General features: G+C 42.5%; 1 protein-coding gene across 1 annotated transcript in view; it reads left to right on the forward strand.

The window, feature by feature from the left end:
• Nucleotides 1-9,935, forward strand: part of LOC147336871 (uncharacterized) — a 54,767-nt gene extending 44,832 nt beyond the window's left edge. Inside the window, exon 5 of the mRNA XM_086286232.1 lies at nt 9,716-9,935. Within this exon, the coding sequence (XP_086142358.1) occupies nt 9,716-9,935 (220 nt within the window). The remainder of the gene's footprint in view (nt 1-9,715) is intronic.
• The last annotated feature ends 14,194 nt before the right edge of the window (nt 9,936-24,129 follow it).

The following is a 24,129-nucleotide window of genomic DNA, read 5'->3' on the forward strand; positions in this document are numbered from 1 at the left end:
GCAATGATGTGGCTGCAGCTGACACAGGATTGGTTCAAACTAAACATCAGACACATTTCACAGAGTTCACAAATAAACTCACGTTTTTATCTTTGAAGATCATCATAAAGTAGAATTTATGGTCCAGTAGAAACAGCAGGAGGTTTGAGCCCTTCTGATGGCAAGGCAAGGCAAGTTTATTTGTATAGCACAATTCAACAACAAGGTGATTCAAAGTGCTTTACAGAGACATTAGAAACAAAAACAAATAAAAAGCATGATTTAAAATTGATTAAAACAAGCAAACAAACTAACTAACTAATTAACAAACAAACAAAACAGTATATAAAATCAAAACAGATCAGAACAGTAGATAAAATCAGTAGTTAAATGTAAGTTTTGAAATTTAAGCTTAAAAGTGTGGATTTGGTGCTTTATTCAAATGCAGCTGAGAACAGGTGAGTCTTCAAACTGGATTTAAATAAACTGAGTGTTTCAGCTGATCTGAGGCTTTCTGGGAGTTTGTTCCAGATATAAGGAGCATAAAAGCTGAATGCAGCTTCTCCGTGTCTGGTTCTGACTCCTGGAACTGATAAAAGACCGGATCCAGATGACCTGAGGGATCTGGAAGGTTCATACTGGGTCAGGAGGTCACTGATGTATTTTGGTCCTAAACCATTCAGAGCTTTATAGACCAGCATCAGAACTTTAAAGTCTATCCTCTGACGGACAGGCAGCCAGTGTAAAGACCTCAGAGCTGGACTGATGTGGTCCACTTTTTTGGTCTTAGTGAGGACTCGAGCAGCAGAGTTCTGAATGAGCTGTAGTTGTCTGACTGATTTTTTAGGTAGACCTGTAAAGATGCTGTTACAGTAGTCAAGCCTACTAAAGATGAATGCATGGACTAGTTTTTCCAGGTCCTGTTGAGACATCAGATCTTTTATCCTTGAAATATTCTTGAGGTGATAGTAAGCTGATTTTGTTATTGTCTTAATGTGTTTTTCTAAGTTTAGGTCTGCATCCATCACTACACCCACATTTCTCGCCTGGTTTGTGGTTTTTAGATGTATAGATTGAAGTTCTCTGGTGACCTGTAATCGTTTTTCTTTGGCGCCAAAGACTATTACCTCAGTTTTGTTTTTGTTTAGCTGGAGAAAATTGTACGGGGCCTTGGTCTCCTGGTGACATTGTGATATATATTTGTGTGTCATCTGCATAGCTATGACAGTTTATTTTGTTGTTCTTTATAATCTGTGCCAGTGGGAGCATGTAAATGTTAAACAGAAAGGGTCCCAAGATGGAACCTTGGGGAACTCCACATGTGATACTTGTCTGCTCAGATGTGAAGTTACCTATTGATACAAAGTATTTCCTGTTTTCTAAGTATGTCTTGAACCAGTTTAGTACAGTTCCTGAAAGACCTGTCCAGTTCTCCAGTCATTTGAGTAATATGTTGTGGTCAACTGTATCAAATGCTGCACTGAGATCCAGTAAAACTAAAACTGACATTTTTCCACTGTCTGTATTCAGACATATGTTATTAAACAGCAGAAACGGGATTTGGAGGAAGATGTTATTAGATTACCGTATTTTCACAACCATAAGGCGCACTTAAAAGTCTTAGATTTTCTTCAAAAAGTGCGGCGCGCCCTATAGCGCAGTGCGCCCTATGTGTTGTAAGGAGGACGTAGTAGAGAACACCATGAGAACGTTAAAGGGTGAAGTGTGGGCGCTGATCGTATATACCGGGACAATCGCACATACCTGTATAAAAGAACAGGTATGTGCATTATGCAGGACATCGTTGTTTTAACAACCCTGAAAATGGCAAAGAGACACGCTTACGAAGCACAGTTTAAACTGAAGGCCATCAGCTACGCGGAGGAACATGGAAATCGAGCAGCGGCGAGAGAATTTAAGGTTAATGAATCGATGGTTCGCAAGTAGAGGAAGCTGGAAAACAAGCTCCGACAGGTCAAGAATACGCAGCTGAGTTTCCACGGACATAAGGCGATTATCGAGCAAAGAACGAGCGGGAGAAGCGTTTCGACGGTCACCATTCGGCTAAAAGCAGTTTCACTTTCACTTTTTATGAAACGGTGCCATTTTTCCATCCGGACCAGGAGTACGGTAGCGCAGCAACTTCCAGCGGATTATAAGGAAAAGCTGGCCATCTTCCGCTCCTACTGCAGCAAACACATTGGCGACAAACACATCCAGCGATGGATGACCGATGGAGACCACAGTTTCACCAAGAGTGGAAGGCAGCGCCGGGCGAGTTACGCCACAATTTGCCAATGGATTGTAGATGCTTGGGCTAACATGGCTGCTGGCACTGTTGTTCGAGCTTTCGCAAAAGCCGGCATCATTTCCGAGGAGCCGCACAGCACAGAAAGTGACTCTGACAGTGAAGACAGTGAACCTGGCATGTTTGATGGCGATTTAGCGCAGCTGTTCAATTCAGACACAGAGGATGAGGACTTCGATGGGTTTGATTGATGATAAAAATGTGAGTACCAAACTTTGTTTTGCTCCTGCTTTATTTTTAAATATGCACACTTGTATGCTTGTGTGTTGTTGATGATGACGATTACCGGCAATAGAAATGTGAGTAAGGTACCGAATTCAGGTTTGCTCCCGCTTTATTTTTAAATACGCATACGGTACTTGTATGCGCCCTATGGTCCAGTGCGCCTTATGTGTGTATTAAATACAGTAAGGGCACACATAACTGAGACTGCGCCTTTTAGCACAGTGCGTCTTATGGTCGTGAAAATACGGTAGAAAGAATTGTACACTGTGAATCAATGCAAGTCTTTCTATATAGACAGATCTGTAATAATCCCTCAGGTAGGTTCCTCTGGGACAGTCACAGATAGAGACACTAATTCTGACATCCTTTGAAAGCCTGACTTTGAATTTTCATCACTCGTCATGCACACAGATGTTAATTCTACATATTCCTGGTACTGAACTCTAAATCAATATGAAGAAAATGCTCCTGCTAATCTGCATCTATGTTGATATCAAATCCTTTTGCAGCACATGGATAAATCTCTATAAATCTTTCAGTCTGATCAGAATGGGCACAGTGTTGTTATTGCAGCTCCCTGATGTTTGAAAAGCTAAATGTCCATTTTAAAGTGCTCGTGTGTAGGATTGTGTTTCCTTCCTTTGTGCAGTTCTTACAGTAAACATGTTTGAATGTTTCCTGTTCCCCTGATGCTTCTTCCTGTTGGATAAAATTGGTTTGAATAACATGTTCTTATAGGTTTTAATGAACTTCAAACTGGGATCCACTTACAAAACTGTCTCATTTTATTGGAACGATCCACATTTGCATCCATTCACGGTACATTTGACATCTGAACACGTTTGTACACATGATGAAAGGACAGATGGTGTTTGTGTGTCCTTCTTAAACTTAGTGTGGATGTTTCATCATGTAGAACTACTTAGAACAAAGTCTTTGGGAACATTTGGAGAACACGTTTAGGAAAGTAACATCCTGGTAGAACATGTTCTTAAAGCAGAGCAGAGCTGCAACATGACTGTGAGGATTCAGAAGAATAAAGTCAGAATACTTTATTATTATGAAGACTAAAGTGCACCTTAATGCTGCCAATGAACACACATGTTCTTTGTGAAAGCATGTGTGAGCACAGCTGACGTGCACCACACTGACCCCACTCGCCCCATTTCTTCATCCACTTCTTGCTCTTGTGCTTGAAATGAGACGCAGCAAAAGTCAGAGGCTCTAAAATCCACAAAAAGGGGGCTCGTTAGATCAGGATACTGGATGTGATCCATAGAAAACATGGATAATACACCACTTTATTTGAAGCATCTGTAGCATTGCCTCAGTTCTGGATGTTTCCACAGACTCCTCTGTGCACCTAAAGGAAAGGTCAAAGGTCAGCAGCACATGTAGTTGGGACAATTCTTCAGTTGCACAAACTCTACAATTTTTTTCCTCCAATGACGACTTTTCACTTGCAGAAATGGTCCTGTGTGATTTCCAGGCTGTGATATAAAAACTAGTTCCTAATGGCAGCGACTCACTCAGTAAACATGTGTTTCCTTCACCAACCTCACACACAGATCCAATAAGATCAGGAAGTGGGCAGTATAGTGTGTTATTTTGTGCTGCACTGCCCAAACTAAAGATCTGCTGAAGTGTTGGAAATGATCCAGATGTTTATTTTGGACGATACAGCAGAAGATCAGACATGAAAGTGGAGATAACACAGAAGACCTGCAGCAAAGGGTCAGAGGTCAGACTGGGCCCCTGGATTCAACAATGAGCCAATGATCATCAAGCAGTGACTAAAGCAGAGCCCTGACGTTCTGACATTCATCACACAGTCAGAACAAATGTCTGCTGATGACTTCATCTCATGAAACGACTGATAGATGTCAGTTCATTGATCAGCTGAGCTGCTGATCTTCATCGTCACAGAAACATTCAGCTTGTTTCAATCAGTAAATAACTCCCACTACTCCCAGTTTGAACTGTTCCCACTCAAAATGCTGTGAGAACAATGATCATTGTAGGACTTCAAAAACATCACTTGTTGTTTTCCACATGTAAGATCAGCAAACACACAGAAACGTCCTGTTGCCACACACGGCCTCTAAAATCTCTTCCACGCTTTCTGTCTGAAGTCCACTCTCTGTGTCGGATCCACAGGAAACAACAAGATCTTATTAACATGGTTTTCAATGTGTCTCCTTCCAAAAAGTCCAACCAATGAACAAATGTGTGTATTTGTGGAGGCCGAACAAAAGCATGACACATTTCTCTGTTTCTATAAACTGGAGTCAAACACAAACATGAAGAGTTTCACTGACAGACTCCAAAATGCCCCCACAGTGGATCAAAGGGAAATCCTACAGTGTGGCCAGAGACTCTTAATGGCTCCAACATCAACACATCCACAATGTTGGATCCAGTTGTGCCTCACAGAGTTACTAAGACACACCCTCTGCCAGCATCACAACAGCTCCACCTGCTTCACCTGCCTCCTCAGCATCTGTACACCTGAAGAGAAAAGAAAGGCTCCAACAGCTCAAATCTACAAAGGATTCATGAAGTTTCATCCAACAATAACATGTTTGCCTTCCACAGTGTGCTGTTAGACACCACTGTACCTCTGCCATTTCAAAAAGAGCAGCTTGGGAACATATTAGCTCCAAACACTTTGTGTTTAAGTTCTTTGTTTTCTTTGTGAAGCCGACAACATCTGGAGCTTTGTGACTCATAGAAACATCATTTTGTTCTTTAGATGACAGCAGATTGGGACTGAATAATCAATCACTATCAAACCAATAAAGACAAACATGCTGATTTTACAGGAACTTTGTTGGAGAAGCTGCAAAGACATGAAACTGGTGGAGATCCCAAACCAGTTGATAGTGCTGGTTATTCCAAATAAAGCTGTTTGAGATGAAATGACTTTCTGTCCTGATATATAATAAAGATGTTGTTGTTTTTGAGCCCCTGTATTAAAAGTAGCTTAAAGTCAGCTTGAGTTTGATGTCTTTATGTCAAAGCTGCTCATGATGTTGAGCTGCTGATGGAATAAAAACAGTGAAAAATCTCCTCAATATAAAAGCATGTAGTCCAGACTTAAATGTAGCCTGTTGTTAGCTGAGGTCCACACACAGTGTTTGACAGTGTAAAGTGTGTGAAAGGGCTGCTGGTGGAGCTCACTAGGATGAGCAGGTGACCATGTGCCACGAGGTGGAGAGCAGCTGGCCTGGCTTTGACCCGGGCCACGCCCCCTTTCTCTCTGTTTTGCTGTCACTTATCTTCACTGCTCTGTCCAATAAAGCTGAAAAAGGCCCCGAATCAAAGAAATCTGCTGCAGCCTCTGAAATGTCTTCTGTTTCCTTCCCGACGGCTTTTTCACCGTCAGCCCATCAGACAGTCCAGCAGCATTTATGATGATGTCATGATGTTGAAGAGGCTGCTACGGTGGCCTCCCATGACCCCCAGCCTCATCACAGCTGAGATGCAGACATTTGAAAACATTCAGCAGACAACTGAATAACAGTCCAACACAACAGTCTGTGTGCAGACACACACTGACCTTTCATATAGTTAAAGGAGTCAATCAAACACAGCTGGTTGAGTCATTTCTCTGTGAGTCTAAAGTGAATCTAGTATTTGAAAGTCCACTTCCTGTATTTGTTGTTGAAGACTTCTTCAGCTTCTTCTCAAGGACATCAGCTGCTTGTTTGGCAGCAGAGGCAGTTAAGAAGCTTCCTGAAAAACACTGAACAGTGAGTTCACTGTGGCATATGACAGATTCAGCTTTCTGTGTGCAAATGTGTCTGTGTCGACCTTTCAAATGCTGTTGAATCCAAAACATCAGCGGCTCCTCGGCTGCTCACTTCATGCACTTCTGTCTGTGTGACAGTCCAATGACATCACAGCTGTTTCCAGCCCCAGTGTCTCAGGACTGGACACCTTTAAACATGTCGAGGATCAAACAGCGTCCAGCTAAACACACATGAAACTATCAGAGCTGACAATCATTCCAATAACATCTAATGGTTCATGTATGTAGATACAGGACTACAAGGAAATGGCTCTCAGCATCTGGCTGTGGGAACACATGAGTCCCTGTTTGTGTTCAGATTGTGTGCATGTTTTAGACGTGTGTCACATGTAGAAACACAACAATCCCACAATGACACACAGATGTGTTTGACACAGCTGTGCAGCTGTAAGTTGTTTCTAATGATTCATTGAAGCTCTTCTAACATTCTGGAGACGATCAGTACATGAATCTGTTCAACACGACAACAGTTTGACTTCAGTGTGAACGTTTGCCATTAAATAACCTTCTTCATCCAGCTGACAGCATCTTCATCCTATGATGTTAACAGTTCCTGCTGTTGGTGACAAACCTCTGACAGGATCTGCTTGAGGAGCTTTTTCATGTGCAGCTCTCTGAGCTCAGGGCTGAGCTGCTGTTTCATCTTTAAGAGCTGCTGCCTCCTCGCCGGACTTGTTCTCCTCTTCTTCTCCTAATGACACCATTTCTGCTTCATATAAAATTCAATAAAGATGCTGACATGTATCTGTAGCAACAACATCATTGAATCTAGAACAACTGGAGCCAAACCAGTGGCTCTGCTGGGATCACTGGTGAGCCAACACTTCCTTGTTGATGCAGATTTCAGGGCTTCCTTTTGCTCCTCCGTTATAACTGTTCTCTCTTCTCAACACATGATGACACAAAGGAATCAGCAGTGACAAAGATGATGCTGAAGAGAAGCACACACTTCACACATATAACAGACCAGTGCAGTTACACACACCTCTGCTCAACATCAGGCCTCAAACAAAGACACAAAACACTAACTTGACTCTAAACAGAAGAAACGAGCAGCTGTTTCTGTTCTGTGCTTATTTATATTTGACACACATGCTTCTCTTTGTGCAAACACACATCGCACTATAAGGGTAACCTCGCACACAATGATTGGACAGCACAGTGATGATGCTGGGAGATCCTATACGCAGCAACACAGAAACACTGAGAACTTTAAACATTGATTATATTGAGATCAGCAGCCGACCCAGTCTAGATAAAGGCGAGCAGCTGGGACCGCTGCTGCACCACAAACAGGTTTCAGTGTTTCCATGTGTGTGTGTGTGATGTCTTTACTTACACTGGTCAATAGACTTTAGTCAACACATCATTGAAAGGTGTTACACATGAAATAAAAACAGTGTTTGTTCCTCTGAAGCAGCTGCATTATAACCAATCTGCTCCTTTGTGGCCGTTTAAAACAGCCTTAAATAACTGTTGTTATATTTGTTGCAGCTTCTGCTCCTCTTGGACAGACGACTCTGGAAAAGACGTTTTTGAATTTCAGCTTTTAACTGGATAAATATCGGATATATAAACGTCTGCAACAAACTGATTCCAGCTTCTACCTCATGATAGGAATGTTTTTGTGGCTCAAGATGACCTGATATCTTTCATGATGGAGACATTTGACACATGTTTCACATATTATAGACCAACAAGTTCTTCATAGCAGTTTAAATACAGGAGTCACTTTTGGGCCCAGCAGATCAAATCAAAATCAAATCAAATCATATATAATATATATATATATATATATATATATATATATATATATATATATATATATATATATATATATATATATATATATATATATGTCTCAACGCTGTTTCTCAATAATATTAAAAACCTAAAAACTATTGTTGTGGAAGATAGAAGTCACTGTGACAGCCCTCTGACTGTGGAGGACGTTTGTAATCCTATTTCTGCACATATGGCCAACAAATCTCCCGGCACAGATCAAATCAAATCAAATCACTTTTATTGTCACATCACATGTGCAGGCACACTGGCACAGCACATGCGAGTGAAATTCTTGTGTGCGAGCCCCACAAGCAACAGAGATGTGCAAACACAACAACACAAACGAGCAAAATACAAGAATGGCCAACCTGAAACTAATAAATATATGTACAATATATAATAGTGTATGCATTTCTGGATGTGTATACTAAATATTTTCCTACGTGTGTGTGTGTGTGTGTGTGTGTGTGTGTGTGTGTGTGTGTGTGTGTGTGAGTACACATTTTTACAAATTAAATAGTAAAAAATAATAAAATAAAATATATAAAAATATACAGAGTTGAATATGTGCAAAACAGCGGCATTACTGTACAGTGTGTAGTGCATAATGTTGAAGTTCCAGTAGTGACTGTGAGGTGTCTATGACGTGTTCAGCAGTCTGATGGCCAGATGGAAGAAGCTGTCTCTCAGTCTGCTGGTACGGGACAGAATGCTGCAGAACCTCCTTCCTGATGGAAGCAGTCTGAACAGTTTATGGCTGGGGTGACTGGAGTCCTTGATGATCCTCCCCGCTTTCCTCAGGCAGCGCTTCCTGTAGATGTCCTGGAGGGAGGGAAGCTCACCTCCAATTATCCGTTCAGAGCACCGCACTACTCGCTGGAGAGCTTTGCAGTTGTAGGCGGTGCTGTTGCCATACCAGGTGGTGATGCATCCAGTGAGGATGCTCTCAATGGCACAGTGATAGAAGGTCCTGAGGATGCGGGGGCTCATGCCGAATCTTTTCAGTCTCCTGAGAAAGAAGAGGCGCTGCTGCGCCTTCTTCACTGTTTTGTTTGTGTGTACTGACCACGTAAGATCCTCAGCCAGGTGTACGCCAAGGAACCGGAAGCTGCTCACTCTCTCCACAGCAGCGCCGTTGATGGTGATGGGGGTGTGTACTTCTCTGCACCTCCGGAAGTCCACTATCAACTCCTTTGTCTTTGCGACGTTGAGGGTGAGATGGTTGTCTTGACACCAGTGGGTCAGGGCACTGACCTCCTCCCTGTAAGCCGTCTCATCACCTTTGGTGATAAGACCCACCACTGTAGTGTCGTCCGCAAACTTCACAATGATGTTGGAGTTGTTAGTGGCCGTGCAGTCATAGGTGTAGAGTGAGTATAGGAGAGGGCTCAGTACACACCCCTGTGGAGCACCAGTGTTCAGTGTGATGGGGGATGAGGTGATGCCGCCCAGTCTGACCACTTGGCGTCTGTCAGACAGGAAGCTAAGATAAAACAGAGCCAATATTTCCTTCTTTATTTAAGTGACGTGTGTCACAGATGTGACCTAGTAAAGTGTAGCTGAACATTAGTAACGTTATTAACACTCTCAGCTGGTCCTTGTTCCAGACCTGAAGATCCTCTTCTTTCATTCAGCAGCAGCTTCAGGTCTCTGATGGTCCAGGGCTTGTTGTTGGGAAACAGCCCTGCTGGGATGATGGTGTCCTCACAGAAACAGTCAGTGATGCTGTTGATCTCCATCACAGAGCATGTCCCAGTCTGCAGTCTCAGTCCTGCAGGGCCTCGCTGGCTTCCTGACTCCACCCAGTCAACAACAGGAAGTGTTTGAAGTGCAGGAACAAACTGAGGCTGTGGTCAAACAGGAGTTTTTATCAATCAATCAATCAATCAATCAATCAATCAATCAATCAATCAATCAATCTTTATTTATAAAGCACTTTTCATACAGAGAAAATGTAGCACAAAGTGCTTTACATAGTTAAAAGTAGCCCACCCCACCCTCCAACTCACTCCCCACACTCCCAATACACATATACCCCCCCCCCCCCCCCCACACACACACACATACACACACGCGCACACTTAAAGAGTAAAAAATTGGGCTGGGCTCGCATGAGCCAAGTGAGGAAACACTATAACAGGGAGCCGTCTGCACCGGGAGCCGGTCACAGACCGCAGCCTTCAGGCTGGGCACACAGCAGGAGGGAGGCCAAGGAGCCCCCCAGCCAGGCTGAGAGGACCCCCAGAGACCCAGCAGCCACGGTCAATCACAGCCCCGGTGCAGAGAGCGCCCTCCGAGGAAACACTGGAGATATGACGCAATACGATATATACAGGGTAAAATGATAAAATAAATAAGAACAGGATACAATATAAATATAAATATAAATAGAATAAGAAGATTAAAAAATGAATAAGAATAAAATTAAACAAATATTAGGTAAATCCTAAATTAATAATAGAATAACAGGATAGAATAAATAAGTATAAAATAAATAAACGCTAAGTAAAAGCTAAATTAAAAAGGTGGGTCTTGAGCCTGTTCTTAAAAACATGTACATTCTCTGCGGCCCTGAGCTCCTCCAGCAGGCTGTTCCACAGACGAGGACCATACCACTGAAAAGCTGCCTCTCCGTGAGTATGTGTCCTGACTTTAGGGACAATCAAAAGGCCAGTACGTGAGGACCTCAGGGTCCGCGAGGGTTCGTATGGTAAAAGCAGATCTGAGAGATAAGAAGGCCCAAGACCATTAAGACATTTAAAAACCAATAAAAGAACTTTAAAATCGATCCTGAAACACACGGGGAGCCAGTGCAGCGATTCTAAAACCGGTGTAATGTGGGCCCGCCCTCTGGTCTTCGTCAGCACACGAGCTGCCGAGTTTTGCAAGAGTTGTAAAGTTGAAATATTCTTCTTAGGAAGACCAGAGAGCAGGGCATTACAGTAATCAATGCGACTGGTAATAAAAGCATGCATCAGCATCTCCGTGTTGGCCCGAGAGAGAATAGGGCGGACTCTGGCTATATTTTTTAGATGATAAAATCCAATTTTGGTTACATGTTTAACATGTGGGATAAAACCAAGCTCAGAGTCAAAAATAACACCCAGGTTTTTCACTTGTAGCAAAGGACATAGTGAAAATGCCTCTAATTTGGACAAGAGTTTCTCTGTCTGAGCCTCAGGACCGACAATTAAAACTTCAGTTTTGTCCTGGTTAAGCTGTAAAAAGTTTTCTGCCATCCAAGATCTTATATCCAAGATACAGTTAAAAAGGGCATCCATTGGTCTGGTGTCATCAGGAGACACGGAGATGTACAGCTGCGTGTCATCAGCGTAACTGTGGAAGTTCACTCCATGCCTCCTGATGACACCGCCGAGAGGGAGCATATACAAATTAAAAAGTACAGGGCCTAGAACCGACCCTTGAGGCACACCACATGTCATTTTATGGATCTTAGAGGAGCATGTATCCATACTCACCATAAAAGATCTGTCAGAGAGATAGGAAGTGAACCAGTTGTGTACAGCACCAGAGAGGCCCACCATGTGTTTCAGTCTGTTTAAAAGAATAGCGTGGTCTACTGTATCAAAGGCTGCGCTTAGATCCAGCAGCACCAGCACTGAGAGCTTTTGGGCGTCCCAGTTACATCTAAGATCATTTAAAACCTTTAGGAGAGCAGTCTGTGCTGTGGTTCACCCTAAATCCAGACTGGAATATCTCCAGGATCTGTCTATCATTGAGAAAATCAGTAATCTGAGTAAAAACAAGTTTTTCTAAGACTTTACTTAAAAATGGTAAGTTGGATACAGGTCTGTAGTTATTAAAATCATTACAATCCAAATTGCTCTTCTTCAGAAGGGGCCTCACCACCGCCGTTTTAAAGGCAGCAGGGAAGACACCCAACTGAAGAGAGCAATTCATCATGTATAAAAGCTCAGCCTCAAAAAATCCATAAAGTGTTTTAAAGAGTGAAGAAGGGATTGGATCTAAAAGACATGTGGTGGGTCTCACTGTGGAGAAAACTTTCTGAAGGTTCTCAGCATTAACCAGGACAAAGCTGTCCAGTGTCTCCTCAGGTACAATCGAGCCCTCAGATGTGTTTAAAATCATATCGCGATTAGATAAAATATCAGATCTGATGGCGCTGACGTTTCCCCTGAAGTGGTCTGCAAACTGCTCACAGAGCGAGCCTGTGGGGGTTCTTTTGGAGCTTTTAAAATCAGGGTTAAATAAATGATCTATGGTGGAAAAGAGGACCTTGGGATTATTTTTGTTATTACTGATTATTTTGGCGAAGTATGAATTTCTTGACTTCCTTAATGTATTATTGTACATTTTAAGTTGCTCGCAAAATATTTGATGGTTGATAGTATTATTATTTTTCCTCCATCTCCTTTCTGCTGTTCTGCAATTTCTTTTGAGTTTTTTGACTTCTTCGTTTCTCCAGGGTGATGCATGTTTTACGTTAATCTTTTTGGTGGTGAGTGGAGCAACGGAGTCAAGGCTTTTCTTCAGTTTGCTGTTGAAATGATTAAAAATCAAATCGCAGGGTGCAGGTAAAATCACAGGGGGGCATTCGTCTAAAACCCTGGTAAGATTTGCAGCCACTTCAGAGGTTAGATAGCGCCTCCTCACAGTTCGCACCGAGGTCTCCCGCTGAATAAAACCGGTGATGTTAAAAAACACACAGTAGTGGTCAGAGACAGCCAAGTCAACAACAGAGGACACGCTGGTGGACAGCCCATGGGTGATGACCAGGTCCAGAGTGTGTCCTCTGTTGTGAGTCGGCTGCGTGACGTGCTGGTAAAATCCAAACAGTGAAGAATGTTTAAGAATTCTTTTGTTGCAGGGTCAGAAGGATTATCTATGTGCAGGTTAAAATCACCGGTTAAAATTATCATGTTATATTTTGAATGTATGTTTGTTAAAAATTCTGAGAATTCCTTGATAAAAGCAGCGCTGTCTTTAGGTGGTCTATAAATTGTGACAGATAAAACTGGAGGGCTGCTGAAAACAATAGCATGGAATTCAAAAGTGGTAAAATGATCAAATAAAATTTGTTTGGTGGTGTGTGTGTTGTTGGTTAAAGATGCAGTCCCACCACCTCTCTCACCACTTCTAATACAAAAAGAGAAATTAAAATTTGGTGGGGAGGCCTCAGTGAGAACAACTGGTGCATCCAAACCCAGCCATGTTTCAGTTAAAAATAAACAGTCAAGTTTATTATCTAAAATTAAATCATTAATAATAAAAGACTTGTTCGACAGAGAGCGTACATTTAAAAGTGCCATACTGATTGAGACTGGTGGATTTTTGACAATAGAGTTGAATGGATGTTGATATTTTTGAAGAGGCCGGAGGTTATTAATGTTTTTGGAGTTACTGGATTTATGATAATTCTGTTGCTCTCTGTTTGTGATTATGACGGGTATTGTGTTGACTGTGGGAGAGAGAGGTCCTAGTCCAGAGTTTTGTGTATTACTGTTAAAAGTGGAACAAATATAGGAGCTGGGACCAAGGGGACATCAGTCAGTAGCAGACGGATCAGCAGGTAATGTCAGTTTGGGGTAGTGACAGGGCGATGTGCGGCAGTGCTGTACGCCAAATGCCAAATTAGCGGACAGCAAACGGCATCCCCAGGCGTTGAGGTGGAGCCCGTCTGCCCCAAAAAGATGCCTCCTCTCCCAGAAGGCATCAAAGTTGTTAATAAAACCCACACCGTGGGAGACACAGGCGGAGGAAAGCCAGGTGTTAAGGCTGAGCAGCCGGCTGAAACGGCCTATCCCTCTGCCACAGTTGGGGGTGGGCCCAGAGATAAAAGCACTCACCTGCAACTGACCAAGGAGGCTGAAGAGTTGGAGGAAGTCCAACTTCAGCAGCTCAGATTGCTGTTTGGGGATGTCATTGGTGCCGATGTGGATGATGAGCCGGTTAACCTGTGGGTGGGATGCCAGAATGTTGGGAATTCTGTCCACTATGTCAACAACAGTGGCTCCCGGGAACGACAGCGTGAGCGCCACCCTCATCCGCACGTTCCTGACGATGGAATCCCCGAGGACCAGCGTGGAGAGAGGAGGTGCCACCAAGGGCTGTTGGCCATCTGAGACGCCCGCGCCGCGACACCGGGGGTGTTCAGATGGAGATGCGCCAGCCGGACTGCGTGAGTGACTCCCAGGTTTAGCTCTGACTCTACGCTCTGCTGAATCCTTTGAACCTGCTGATCAGTAAAGCTCTACGTGCTGCAGCAGATTGACCTCATCTGTGTTCACAGGTGTGGACCTCAGCGCTGAGGTGCAGGAGAGTTTCATTCAGTTCTCCCTGCAAACAGCATCCAGCCTGGAAATACTGTCATCTTTCCCACAAATGGTGCTCTTATCTCAGAGAAGAAATCTGATGTAAATAACTGCAATCAACAGTGATGTTCTGCACAGATCACTTTTCCATTTTGCTCTCTAGATGAGTCCCAGCTGCCTGACCTTGTGTCCAGGTGATCGTCTCACTGAGGAGCTTTTGTTCTGAAAATCTCACGTCCATCACCTGTTTCCTTTTTACTATCTCTGCTCTTTCTTTATTCACAATGCTCATAATATCACACAATTATATTCATCACCTGCATGTTTTTATCCACCTGCTGTTAGAACCAAACAAATAAAAAGGATGAAAAGCCTGAAATCCTTTGATTTATTACATTTGAAACAAATATGAGAGCATCCCTAACAGCACAGCTGAGACCTTTGTTTTAATCAAGCCTTTGTATCGACACACTTGTAAAGATTCATATACAAAACATAATAGAATAAATCAATATAAAATACACATAATCACAAAAATGCAGCCATGTTGTGAGTTTGCATCTAAAACATGCATGTTTCCCTTTGTACAGGCAGATTTACAGCAGACAAAGCAACACGCTGATCGACTTTGACCGCTGCAAAAACAAAATACCCACCAAGTCTGAAGTCGATCAGAGGAACTGTTGACAGACTGACAGACAAACAGATGCTTGATTCATTAGTGCGATTAAATGTTCTTCTTTAGCAGCATCACTTCATGTGTTTGTGTTCCAGGAATAAAGGTCTGTTTAAACTGGACGTCTCCTCAGCATCACTCGTGCTGTCATGGTTTCAAAGCTGTGCAGAAAGAATCTGAGGGATGATACAGAGGTGACCAAAGTTACAAACATCCAGCTGTGCTGCAAATGTTTGCAGAGCTCCAAACTCTTTGGCTTTCTGCAGAGCAAGTATGGAAGAAGCACCTGAGCTAACTTCAGTTTAGACGATATGAGGAAAAATGCTGCTTCCCAAAGTTTCCTACAAGTATCCAGTTTATATTTAGAGAAGCGAAGGCTCTTTATCCTGACAACTACTCCCTGGTGGATCCCTGTCCTGTGACAGCAGCAAAGACTGTGTATCAGTATCATCAAAGCCACTTCAATAACCAGTGTTTAAAGCTCTCTAGCAGATGGACTTCAGTGGCAGCAGCCTCTGTCTGCTGTGTACAGAAGGTTCTCTGATGAAGCACACAGCAGATGCTGCACTACAACAGCAGCAGCAGCTCAGCTTCAGTTTGCTTCGACGCCCTTTTTGACCTGTGAAACAGCAGAAAATGAAACATTTCAACACCCGTTTGTTAGCGTGAGCTATTCTGCTGTTTTTCATCATTTCACAGGTGAAATAAAATCACAGCACATTTACTTCCTGTAGGAGTGATCGTGTCCAGCCTGACTGAGACCATGTGCTCCATCCTGCACAGGTAATAAACCTCTGACATGAAGGGCTGTCAAGTAGTTTTAGACAAATGGGGGTAAAAGAGACGTTAAAAGCTTAAAGAGAAACTACATTTTCTAAGAACTGTCTGACGTTCACCTCTCACTCTCAGAAAGTATACAGACTTTCTTTGATTCACTAGTGAGATAAAATGCATTTCTTGGACAACATGACTTTGATATATTTGTTTTCCAGGAGCAAAGGTCTGTTTATGCTGGCGAGTGATGCAGGCAGGAGGACTCTTTACACTGTGACTGACTAATCAATCTCTTCATCATGACTTCTGCTGTCATGGTTTTAAACCTGCGCAGTGGAGAAAAGAAGCTGAAAGAAGCTTCCTGCAAGTATCTGATGTGTCTTTAAAGAACTAAATCCTCCTCATCCTCACAGATACTCCCTCCTTAACCAGTTTCTTAAACTAGCTAACAGGTGGAGCGACACCACTGCGTACCAAAGGTTATAAAGTTAACCACACAGCAGACACTCTCGGTACGTCAGCTGTGTGGAATCGAGTTGTTCCTGCATTAATACACATACTGAAGGAACTGCCCTGAGAAAGGTGAACTGAAGCTTTGATGCTAAAGTTAAGAACCTTTTGTTCACACTGGCAAGTGTTCAATGTTACCATTTATGCCAGTTTATTAATAAAGTACTTTTAAAAACAGCAGCAGGGCTGACAAAAGTGCAATAAAACCAAAAATCTATGAAACAGCAAATAATGAAATATTTTCATTTCAAGACCTTTTTATTAACTCTTCTCCGGCCTTTATAGCACATTTACTTGTCTTACACTCTTTCAGTTGATATGAGTGACCAATATCTAATTCATTAGCTCACTAGTGCTTCACTGTTATATTCAGTCTGCTGACTGAGATCAGGTGACATTAAAAAAATCGCTAGTGAATGAAATGTGAAAACAAAAATCATTGTGATCAAAGCTCTCTTGTTTGCTCTGAGGCACTAAAGCCTGCACAGGTAATAAGCTTCCTGGCTTTAAGTGAGGATTTCCATTCGTTTGCAAGCAAATGAAGAAACAAAAGTTTGTACGGACTTTAGCGCCCTGTTGTCCTCATGTGTGGACGTCACATTTTGGGACGTTTAGACCAAAATACAAAGTTTTGCTCCACAAGGACCTGATTTGCACTTACGAGGTCATTATCCTGCCTCTGTTCTATCGACATTTAAAGCGAATATCCTCATATGTGGATCTCATTTCTCTCAGAAACAAAGTTCTGGTAATTCTTTGTTTGTACATGAATCAGGTCCCAAACAGCCCAAATAGCAAAGAGACTTTAAAAATGCATGAAAGAGTTCAGGTCTTAGGAGGTTAAAGCTCTAAAAGAGAAACTCCAGTGAAACAAGTTGAGGTGACCACGTGTGTCGTGTGTGTTGTTGTCACATGTTACTCTGCACGCCAGCAGGTGGCGACAGGTTAATCTGGCCCTGCTTTGTTTGTCCTTTTGGAGCAAAAAGCCTGTTTTTCTTGTGTTTTTAACTACATTTGATCATCACGTTGCTGATATCGTCTGATCTGCATCCCAACTGCTAAGTTTGTGTTATTTAGGTTGTTTCTTTGAATGTTTCTCTTGCTAACTGTCTGAGGTTCACCTCTCACAGAGTGAACATAATTCTGCCCTTGTAGGATTAAACTTTGTGGTTGTAAAACCGTCCATTTGTTTACCACAACTGACATGTTTCTGAATCCATCCCAGAGCCGAGGGTTTGTGTAAGTGGGTTTTTAGTGTGGGTTTTTGTGCTGGCAGGGAGGCAAAAGGTGATTTCAGTGTCTACTATATAAAGAGGCAGCAGCTTCCAGATCTTCATCTGTGTTCTCCTCCATCATCATTTCACTCATCACATGGCTTCACATCTCAGCCTTCTGGGAGTGGTGCTGTGCTCCTCATGGTTTCTGCTTCTGAAATCCCACCTCAGGCAGACTTTGATTTACAGGCAGCAACAGTCATCCATAATGGTTCTTATTTTACCGCCCATCTAGTTTCATAACCACAGGTTTCAGGAAGGGGAGCTTCAGTACATGTTCACGTACTGTGTTGTGTGATATACTACAAGTGTTTGTCCCATAAGTATTTGGACAATGAACTCTGCTGTAGCTGTGTCTCTGTCCAAAGTAAAACAATCAGGATGTGTTGAAGTGCAGAATCAGAGTTTTAATTCGAGGGATTTAACAAAAGAACTGCTTTAACTGCTTACTGGCTGCGTTCAGCTGTTACTCACAGGGCACCACAGTGGGTGACTGTTCATGTGTGATTGGACACATTTTTAGGCCTGATGCCATTTCTGACACAACCCCAAAGAGATGTTTTGTCTCCTCCTGAGATTCAGCCGCTGAGCTTCCACTTGGTAGGCAAATGTGTAAAGAACTATATTCAGGGGCGTTTTTAGCCCGTTTTGGGGGGTGCTTCCCAAAATGGATCAAAGCACCCCCAAAGATTTCTTACTTTTTTGACAATATTTGGTGTTTGTGTGATACACTACAAAAAATATAGAAAGTATACAGTACTTGGTTGAGATCTTTTAACAACAGAAGTATAGATACCCCCCTCCCAGAATGGTTTGTTCCAGCTCTCCCCTGCTCTGGCTCTGGTGCCCTTTGTGCCAGAGAGATGGTGGCTGAGACGCAGCAGAGCGGAGGTGGAAGTGCCTGGCTTAAAACAGGACATGTTAGCTGCATTTAACCTTCAGTTACTCTTTATATAGTTGGTAGGAGTCAGACCATGTTTCTGTTTACCTGAAAAACATTACACCAGGTAACCTGCTGGGTTAAACGTGTTTTCCGACGATGTTTGCTGCCCTACAATCCGTCCTGCTCTGTAGTAAAATCAGAGACATTTGACCGTCCTGTTGCTCCCATTGAAATGTATACAGCCTGTTTAAAATCTAAAACTTAAAACTGTCCGTAGCTGCTGTTGTTACCACTGTCCTGTTAGAAAAGGAAGGAATGAGAGAAGCTGCTCATTTTGTCATATGTGCCGATATTAAACCCAAGGTACTTAACAGCTAACTGACTGGATTCCCATTAACCTTATAACTCCTGTTGTGTGTGTGTGTGTGTGTGTGTGTGTGTGTGTGTGTGTGTCAGTCAGGTTCATAATGGATATAAGGACGTTTTTTCAAAAAAAGCAGCAACATTCAGGTAAAAATGAAAGAACAAATGATCCGTCAATAAAGGATAATGTTGGATCAGTGTTTCAGTATTTATGTCTTTTATTTGATGTTCATGTGTTTGGTTTTTTGCCTTTTGGTTGAAAGTACACTGAGGGAGGACTTTTTTATTAGTGGTTTCAATAGTATTTTTTCATATTAATGTAATTTTTTCATCTAATACAATCTATTTGTGTAGCCACTAAGACTGGTGGACCTAAAGCTTCACCTCCAAGTCCGTTCACATACAAGAGGAAGGGGAGTGAGCGGGTCAGCGCTCAGGGCACAGAAACTAAACTGGCTTAAAACACCATTTATTTCCATAAAAAAAAACACAGCCAGAGTCACAAATACAAGATAAAATTCCCCGTATACAATAAAAATATTGTTGCAACCCGCTAAAAACCCTGCCGGCAGAAATAACTATACACTATTAAAACAAGGCTAAAACATGTTTTCCATAAGCTAAAATTACCCTCCCACAGTCCCATAATCCCTCAGTCCAGCCACACATGGGCGAGTGGTCCTTATATGAAAGAGACAGGAGAGGAACTTCTCTTCCAGTATGGTAAGACTCGTCAGCAGCAGACCAGGGAGGAGGCTCCTATCGCAGACCTGTCTCCTGCTGACAGCGCGTCGCCGCACAGTCCCGCCCCACTCCACACCTGAACACGGACTCCCTCGTCTCACCGTCAGATGCAGGCAGAGGGGCATCCCTGCCCTGTTGTGCATTGCAGCCATCGCCACCCACTGTTGCTGTTCCTGCGTTGGGAGTGGATCGCCGAATGACTCGCGGCACCCCACAGCAGTTCCTTCCACACACGTGCGGGCTTGCACGCGTTCCTTTTTCTCCTGCTCACCTTTCGTGCGTCGCTCCCCTTTTTGTCTCTGCGCTCACTATCCCCTTTAACAGGTCAACCTGGCGGCTGATAGGCCACCTTGGGGAACGCCCCCACCTCACAGGTGCCTACAATTGTCTGTTTAGTCCACAGTGGATTAAAGGATGGTACAACATTAACACACATAATATAAATATAAGGATAAAACCATGCCATATAAATATCAATAAACAAACATGCAATATAAATATCACAATAAAATCATGCAAATAAAATCAACACTATGTACCAATACACAGATTGATAAAACATAAAAACACAAATTTCCACTGTGTGACATCTGCGTGTGATTATCAGTTCAAAGAGGGGGAGAGGAAAGAGGGAAAGAACAAGGTCAGGAAGAATCAGGTAAGGAAACAGACAGGGAGCAGTGACAGTTACAGCAGAAACTGTTAAACTGCTTGAGAGAGTTGATCACCAAACACTGATAGATTTGCCAACCTGAAGGTGACGTTAAAATAAAAGAAACAATCTGCAGAGCCATGTTAGTCGTGTCTGCAGTGAAGAGCTTTTTACACATTGTACCATAGGCACAGTTGCCTCCATTTTTATAATTTTTTTAATTAATATTTTGTACATTTGTACATTTCAAGGACTCTATTTTTGGAGTGCATGTTTATGTATCTGTATTATATTATACGAACACTTTAAAAGTCTGTCCAAAAATCACTCAGTTTACTTTTTACTCACTATGAGCATCATTCTCCCCAGTAATTAAGGTCAGGATATGTATTTTTTTATTCCAATCCATTCTTCTTTTGCAGCGTTTAAATAACCTTGATCAGATTTGATGGTTTTGTTACAAACTTTTCAAAAACTGTTTGATTAGAGGGTTTTTTTTTAAATTGAATATTGATTTATTGATTAGCATTCAAATATCTCAGTGAAAACAATAAAGATCTACCACAAAGCAAGAAACCGAGACAAGGCTAATCAAAAGGTACTGGCTGAAGCATGTTTATTAAATTGTGTTAAAATGTACAAAACAGTGATGTCATGTTTTGAGACTTGATGAATTTAAGAATCTTATGATTTAATAAAGACATTTGCAGACTTGCACAGAGAGGGTAAAATTAGGATGACTGATAACGGAGACGAAGACAACAGACGACGAGGACAGGAAGGAACAGGGGTTTAAATGCACCAAGGAGACAGTCAGAGAGAACTTGGGACAACTGGAGGCATGTAGGGATGCAGGGACTGACAGAGACGGGGAAGACGTCTCATCGTGACGAGTAAAGTTTATCTTGCCTGGCTGGGCAGCTCTCTGGGTGCTCAGCACCCCCAAAGCTCTGATCCTAGAATCGCCCCTGGTTGAGACGCATTTTCTCTAAACACCGGGTCTCTGTGGCTTTTAAACACCTCAACACGCTGCACCAAAAACTGGTCCACCCCAAGGATCGGGTCCCCGACACAAACAGAGTAACATAGTGTAGCTGTTAAGTGCAGGAGGATTGGCAGGATTTATACATCGGGGAAACCAAACAACCTCTGGCTGAGAGGATGGCACAACACAGAAGAGCCACCTCGTCAGGCCAGGACTCTGCAGTCTGTTTACACCTACAGGCCAGTGGACACTCTTGCAATGATGAGGATGTAACATCCTGGACAGGGAGGAACGCTGGTTTGAGGGCGGAGTCAAGGAGGCCATTTACGTGAAAAGGGAAAGACCATCTCTGAATGGAGGAGGGGCCTAAGGTCCATCTGTCACATCTTACATGCTGTGACTGCAGCCATTCCCCAGCTCTCTGTGAATGGGACTCATGGACATGGATCAGTGGTTGTTGATCAATGGTCATGAGAATTTGCATGATTAAGATGAAGGAACTGACCTCAGCCCCAGTGGGCTGGTTTCAGTCATTATGCAAATGTCCTGTTTGTAAGACTGAAACCTGCAGCTGAGACTGAAGACGTCACCTGATGATGACGACACGTTTCTCCCACAAAACGCTGCGTCCAGATGAACAGAACCAACTTTTGTACTGACCCACAGTTTTGTGTCTCTTGCAGCTGTTTCATCGGGCATGTTTGTTGTGACCCAGAGTCCAGATGTTTCTGTCATGGAGGGAGAGACCGTAAGCATCACCTGCTGCTGGACAAGAACGTTTGAAAGATTCAGAGTGGCCTGGCTGAAAAATCAAACAATAATTAAGAGAGAGACCAACGCAAATCAATCTCCAAGTCTCTGAAAAAGGAGGCAAAGACTCATCTTTGAACATTTCAAACATCAGAGGATTCAGGAACACACATCTGTAAAGTGACTGTGGAGATTCCATCTTTAACTGTGTCTAAAGGAAATGGGACCATCATTACAGTCAGAGAGAAGACGGTGAATAACAACAACAACAACCACACAGACTCCAGTGAGTGAACACGTTCAGTTTGGTGACCAACACGCCTCCAAAATATGTCAACGTCACCTTATACAGATTAAACGCTGTCACATGAAAGTCTAGTCTGTCACGTGTCTGTGCTGTTACCGTACACGTGGCAGCCTTTGGTCGTCTGAAGGGACGATTAATAAACATTGAATCCTCCAAACCAGAGTGATGAAACTACCTGAACGTCTGTCAGCTGAAAACCTTCAAACTTACAGACGTTTGTGACGACTGGCTTAGAAAAAACTTTACAAACTTGTTCAGCGTTTTTTGTTTTGTTTTAAATTTATGTGATGATTCCAAAAACACTGCTGATTAAAAATGAATGATTGACTTTTGACTGATTGTCTCATTTAATGAATTAATTAATACTTATCATAGTAAACTCCTCTGGGTTACCATAGTAACACGACCAGTAAAGATGCTTTGGCATGCAGACTGGAGCAGCAGGGATCAAACCACCGACCTTACTATTGTCAGGTGACCTGCTCCACCTCCTGAGCCCCACTTCTCATGACAAATGACTTCCTTTTCTTTTATTCTCACTGACACTTGAGGATTGATCATGTTTGATTAGAGCTGCTGCTTATTCTGCAGCCACAGGATGTGCCGAGGCTCAGGGAGGGGCAGCCATGTGACCAGTTCGTCTGAGAGAAAGAAGACATCAAAGACGTGCTGTGGAAGAGCCAGATATGAATAATAACTCATGATTAAACACGTAGAGGTGTATTAACACAAAGTGAGTGAAGAAGAAACACCCAGTGCATCATGGGAGTCCCCCAGCAGCCTACACCTATTGGGTGGATGTTACATGTACAAGATTCAAACTTGTGATTTGAACTAAATAATTTCATGTTTCTGTGGTGAACATAATTAAATCATGTAGCATCTGCATGAAATTCAGCAACTTAATTCTTGTTCTTGTTGAGATGACAGGATACAATCTAGTCAGAGTGGTTCGTTACCTGGACTCACGAAGTTCACAAGATCACATTAGATGTCAAACTTCAGGAAAATCACTGGAGTTTTCAGCAGCAGACAACTACGCCCACAACAACAGATTTTTTTGAGTGTAACTAAGGGAGGATTCAGGGTCACCTGGTCCAGCCCTAACTATATGCTTTAGCAAAAAGGAAAGTTTGAAGCCTAATCTTGAAAGTAGAGATAGTGTCTGTCTCCTGAATCCAAACTGGAAGCTGGTTCCACAGAAGAGGGGCCTGAAAACTGAAGGCTCTGCCTCCCATTCTACTTTAAATACTCTAGGAACAACAAGTAGGCACCACCAACTGCCAATAAAACGACAAAGAAGAACAAGCTATGTGGGTATGTGAGTTGATAGGTTACTATGTTGGGAGCTTGCTGAGTGGATGAGTAAAAGAAGATGGCTTTGTCAAAAATACTTATAAAGTTATAAAGAGTGGAAATCTGAAGAGCTGTTATGAAATCAAACATAAGAACTTCAACCAAAGCTGTGCGCCTGGGTCTGACGGTAGAACAAGAAGAATAAATGAGGTATGAGCGGCTACACGGCTGATAACAGTCTGTGACAGCACAACAGCATACGAGTGTTCACTGTGAGCACGGTGGATTTTAGGAGGACACAAAAAGACTTTCACTGACTGGAAAATGATAAAGAGTGAAAGGAAGCTGCAGCAGAAACACTTTTTAGTTTGGAAGAGAAACAATGTAACACTTTTAGATGGAAACAATGTAAAGTGCAACAATTTACCTTCAATAAAAAAGAAATCCTTACTAAAACTATAAACATTTGAACCGTTTGATACTGAAACATAAAATGAAATAAACTCCATAAACA

The sequence above is a fragment of the Aulonocara sp. 'chitande type north' Nkhata Bay genome, linkage group LG3, assembly GCF_057382095.1.
Source record: "Aulonocara sp. 'chitande type north' Nkhata Bay isolate Kocher_YH1m ecotype deep benthic linkage group LG3, A_spYH_male_GT1.1, whole genome shotgun sequence".
Taxonomy (NCBI): Eukaryota; Metazoa; Chordata; class Actinopteri; order Cichliformes; family Cichlidae; genus Aulonocara; species Aulonocara sp. 'chitande type north' Nkhata Bay.